Source organism: Phalaenopsis equestris, unplaced genomic scaffold (assembly GCF_001263595.1).
Source record: "Phalaenopsis equestris unplaced genomic scaffold, ASM126359v1 Scaffold001026, whole genome shotgun sequence".
NCBI classification, from domain to species: domain Eukaryota; kingdom Viridiplantae; phylum Streptophyta; class Magnoliopsida; order Asparagales; family Orchidaceae; genus Phalaenopsis; species Phalaenopsis equestris.
The window spans coordinates 236,412-241,569 of NW_018165465.1; the positions used below are offsets into that span (position 1 = coordinate 236,412).

Genomic DNA, 5,158 nt, shown 5'->3' on the forward strand with positions numbered 1-5,158 from the left:
AAATAAGTCTTTCTAAAAATAGAAATTTGCTTTTAAATCAATAGATTCTTTACAATTTTCACTTCACTTCCCCAGCAATGGCGCCAAAAACTTGATCCCGAAACTGCTTATATGCAACAGCATAACAATAATTCCGATTGAATTTTTCACTTATATTTCCTTATTTCACAACAAAACCAAAAAATTGATCTTGAAGAAAAATAAGAATTTAACATTTAATTTATATATATTGGGATACTACGTAAGTATATGTATCGTTATCAAATAATACAGAACTTTTTTATTCTGCTTATATGCAACAGTATAACAATAATTCCGATTGATTCCGATTGAATTTTTCACTTATATTTCCTTATTTCACAACAAAACCAAAAAATTGATCTTGAAGAAAAATAAGAATTTAACATTTAATTTATATATATTGGGATACTACGTAAGTATATGTATCGTTATCAAATAATACAGAACTTTTTTATTACAAGGAAGATATGCAATATGCACTTTTTTGGAAAACTTTTTATTCTTAAAAAGATAATTATTTAAACTAAACACGTTTTCCCAGTACAAAAAGTTTAAATATTTTTAGTAATTTTACTATTTTGACAAAAACTGAACAAACTTAAAAAGATAACTTGAGTTTTGTAGAAGAAAAATACTAAATATGAAAATATCTCTCCTTATCATGAATCAGTAATAAGTATAGGAATTTTGTTGTGGAAGTATGCATATTGTGTTGTGTCAAATAGGAGCAATAATATTTTTTACCCTTACTAGATATGCTATAAAAAATATTGGTTAATTTAAAGTTTGAATAGTTCTGAAGGCCGGCTAGGTAGAGAAGATACTAGCTCTCACTCTAGAGTTCCCTCGATTTCCTCCATCTAGGGACTAGCATCTCGTATCAGAACCTAAAACAATAAACCAAGTTAGGGATTTTAACCTCACTTTAAAGTTCTCTAACTCTACACCCTTTAATGAATATTTCTCTATTTATTTGCACTCAATCATATGAACTACATTCTCATTCATACAACCTCATATGATTCTTTCTAATTGCTGACTGAGACAATACCAGCCCGGTTCTTATATGTTCTCACAACAAATTTTAACATCTGGATAGGTCAAATCAAGAAGTAAATGAAGTATATAGATTTAAATCATCACAACTTCTTTCAATATTAAAGATCAATACTCTCCACAACTTCCATCCAACACTTAATTACTTATCATTTTAAGAAGAAGGATAAAAAAAAACTACTCAGAATCCATGGAGAAAACAAAATCACACTTTAATTTAAAAGTAGAAATTATTGTCAAACCAACAACAAGTCTCAATTAAAATCAAAAGTAGTCTAAAACAAAAGATAAAAACCTATCTCAAGTCTTCCACCAAACTCTTGAAGTTTTTTTCAATCTCTTCTCTTTTACAACACTCTCAATATAAAACTAAAATAAAGAGGATAAATATGTGGTGCCTGAAAATCTCTCCAGCTAACTCCCCAATTTTAGAATTTTCAAAACATTCCAAGTACTTTCAGAACCCCATTCAAAGTCTCAATCTTCCTTCTTTTATAATTCTCCAAAAGGTGTCTTGGTAACTCTTCAAAATGTGTCTTAATTCGATATATTTCCCTAAGAGATGCATCCTTTCACAATAATTTTTGTCCATGGTAGTTGTAACCACCTATTAAGCCAATAGGTGTCTCAAAAACCACTTTAAAATTTGAAAAAACTGAATTTATTCATCCAATAACTGCCACTGGCGCTTAAACGTGGGGCCTCTAGCGCTTAGTCGCGGCCTTCTCTATTTAACCGGCGCCTAAGCGTCGGATAGGGCGCTTAGGCGCCAAAACTCTTCTGCACAATTTTTCATCTTTTTGCTCGAAATTTCATTATTTTACACTCCTTTAAGAATTTATTTCCATTTTTACTTGTATCTGCAAGAAAACACAAAAATACCTTCCTTCATACCTTCCATTAAAGTGCAATATCTCAAAAATAGGTACAAAAATGTGTCTAAAAACACTATATATTTTAGGCGTATTAAAATATCTTTTAACAATATCTAATTTTAGCACTACAAAACTTATTAAACTAATATCACTAAATGCACCGACTCTTCCACTCAGCACACTAGAAAAACAAGGAGAATAAAATTAAAGCAATAAATAATGTCAAATGAGAGCCTTTTTGGCAAAGAGAGATTATTGCAACATTGATTTCTTAATGATCTAAAAAAACATAGAATGTAAGTCGTATATCTCATGTATTACCTGATCATCAAAGAATTTAGGTGAACAATTCTAATCAAGTCAAATGAGGCTACAATATGATGTTTTTCCACTAAGCATTTTCATCCAACTGACACAACATGAAACTAATGGTCACGGATGCATGACCCAATTGTTGTGGTGCCTCTAATTGGTCAAGGGCTCAATCAAAAAATAATGATGAAGGTGAAGTTATATCATGTTGTTTCATAGATAATAAAGTTATGGCTCCAAAAATATTATGCAAGCACCTACAACTTGCTCCTCCTACTTTGATTCCATAATTGAATACCCTTACCCCCAAGGCAATGGGTTAATCTCTTCTTCACCGAGGATTTAAGAAAGCAAGAAAACATAGAGCTACATAAAAGTACGTGCAGACCCTACTCATCAACTACAAAGCCCGGATAGCTACTTACTCGGCTCAACTTTCCCTCATTTCCTTCCCTTAATGAATCTCTCTCCATTTAGTCAGCTCCTGTCTATACTTTGCATTTATAAATTAATATGAGTTTCTTTTTTGTTCATCACCCATCAAACCATATTTCCTAACGCTTAACCCAACGGGATTTAGCAAAATTCAAGGTTGTAAGTTACGTTCCAGCCCCGATTGTACCAATCATGAATTAAGTCTTCTTCAAGCGATCCAATCCTCTAATCATGCATGCAATTTTTCATACTGCAAAGTTTGGACCTTTACCAACCTAACGCAAATCAACTTTAGAAGCTTGGAACAAATTGCATTAAAATGCAATATATAAACTTGAGTAAATAGATGGAAGTAGCATAAGGTTGGCTAAGTTATATGGTTCAATCCTAGAATTAATTGATATACTAGAGTGCTAGAATACCCAAAGAAAGTAAATCAGTTGGTTCTGTGGATGACCAACAAATGTCAACATAATAACCAAGTAAGATCCACAACCAAAAAAAAAGTTCTTCAAAAGATGGCTTTTAAGGATACATTAAGCACAACAAAACTTTTAAACAAAAAATAAAAATAATAATAATAACAAAGCAACTGCATCAAAAAACTAACACCCAATATATCTATATTCAATTATATCAACTTCTCACTCAAAAATTCCTCCAAATAAAATCAAAAGTGCTCAAGATATATACATCCTTTGATGCTCACTTATAAATAAAAACCACTTTCAAAGAATGTTGAACAATTGAGATAATAGAATATTTAAATCAAAATAACAAAATAAATTCTACAAGCTTGTTGCTCAAGCTCTTCCTACCAATACTCTTTTTCCTGTTGTTTTTATTGTTTTTGACTGAGTAGCAATTTAATTTATGCATCGCCTTTAAAAGCACAGTTCAATAAAAAAAAAAGGTCGCCATGAATAGAACTAAAGAGCTATACAAATAGGAGGAGAAAAAACAAACGAATGAAAAGTTACTAAGGTGCCAAACTTTTTTTTCCAAACTTTTTCCCCTGTATTTTAAATTGTCATTTCCCCGTGCTTATCATATTATAACTGACCTATCTTCAAATCCCTAACTAAGAAATTACCAATTCTTCTAACCAGCTAGTGTTATTAGGCTCCAAATGGAGCAACCTTAACATGCATTAAACAGTTCAATTAGAATATTTTTTAATTAACACTCAAGGAGATGTAGCCGCAAGAAATCTCAGCACACCTCACAACTTTTTATGCCCTGCCAAATCTAATGGAAACTTAATTGATAGGACAACTGATCCTTGTTAAAGATAGTCCTGAATTCCAAACATTTACATATCAAGCTTTTCTAGCAAAATAGAAATATTAGCCCTCCTCTATTACCCCAACAAATTCATAAACTGCTCCCAAGCTTGTTAACATCTCCCCATCCTTCGTGTTCTAAACTTCAACTTCCCATCTCGAGACAGATCTCAATTTATTATGCCAACCTAGCCCGAAGAGTAAAACTATCCAATCAACCAAGTCTGGAAACCCTAGAGATCAAAATTCGACATCCAAACAGCTAAACGGCAATTCACTATCAACAAGGTGAAACGATAACAGCAGCACTAATCCATGACCAAAAGCTTCCATAGCGCTACTAATAACTCACAAACGCTAAGCCATAGCCTTCACAAATACAGAAACCTCTCACACTAGGTCAATAAAAGCGAATCAAGCTTGGTTAGGCAAAGTAAAGGCGTCAAACAACAATAGAAAAATATAAATAGAGGGATCCCCAACGAAAGACGAACCTGGACGAAAAGAACTTGAGCCCTCGCCGTTAATTTCCGGCGGAGCGCCGCCGTTCTCAGCCATTATCGGTTAGAATCGGATTCTCCCACCCCTTGCGTGCAGAGTAGAAGACCATATGCGGCTCGGTGACAGGAAGTTAACCGAATCAATGACCAATGACGCATATAAATTTATGATATAAAATTTCTATGCGGATCACTGCTTAGACGGCCATTAGCTCAACGACACCCCAACCGACAAGCGACGGAAGCAAAACTGTCATTTGGTTTGGTGTGGTTTTTTTTTTTTTTTTTTTTTTTTTTTTTTTTTTTTTTTTTTTTTTTTGAAGGTAAATTTACATGCATATCACACATTTCTTACGTTTTATTTACACTTTAATGTCATAAATCTATCTCTTAAAATATAATTAAATTTTTAATATTAATAATAATAATATTTTTATTATATTAAATATTTGAGTGTTATAGCTGTAAGATATGTAAATACAGAGCAGTAAAGCCGTAAGTATGTAAATGCCCCTTTTATATTACTTTGGAACATGTGAATTAATAGGTATATATTCCTACTAAATAATCAGGTCAAAATTCAATTAAAATAAAATAAATTCAAAAATAAAACATATAATTATAGTTTCTACAAAAAAAGGCAAATATGTCCGTCAGATCTTATTCAAAATAATAT

The 5,158-nt window shown here is 32.0% G+C and overlaps 1 protein-coding gene across 3 annotated transcripts in view; it reads right to left on the bottom strand.

Moving 5' to 3' along the window:
- Positions 1–4,639, bottom strand: part of LOC110032773 (sterol 3-beta-glucosyltransferase UGT80A2) — a 104,286-nt gene extending 99,647 nt beyond the window's left edge. Inside the window, exon 1 of one of the 3 annotated variants that reach the window (XR_002294878.1) lies at positions 4,477–4,639. Coding sequence is in view for 1 of the 3 variants with exons in the window: in XM_020736521.1 (XP_020592180.1) it covers positions 4,477–4,540 (64 nt within the window). In the remaining 2 variants the exon portion in view is untranslated. The remainder of the gene's footprint in view (positions 1–4,476) is intronic. The other 2 variants (XM_020736521.1, XM_020736522.1) reach the window with 2 other exon arrangements.
- Between the last annotated feature and the right edge of the window lie 519 nt (positions 4,640–5,158).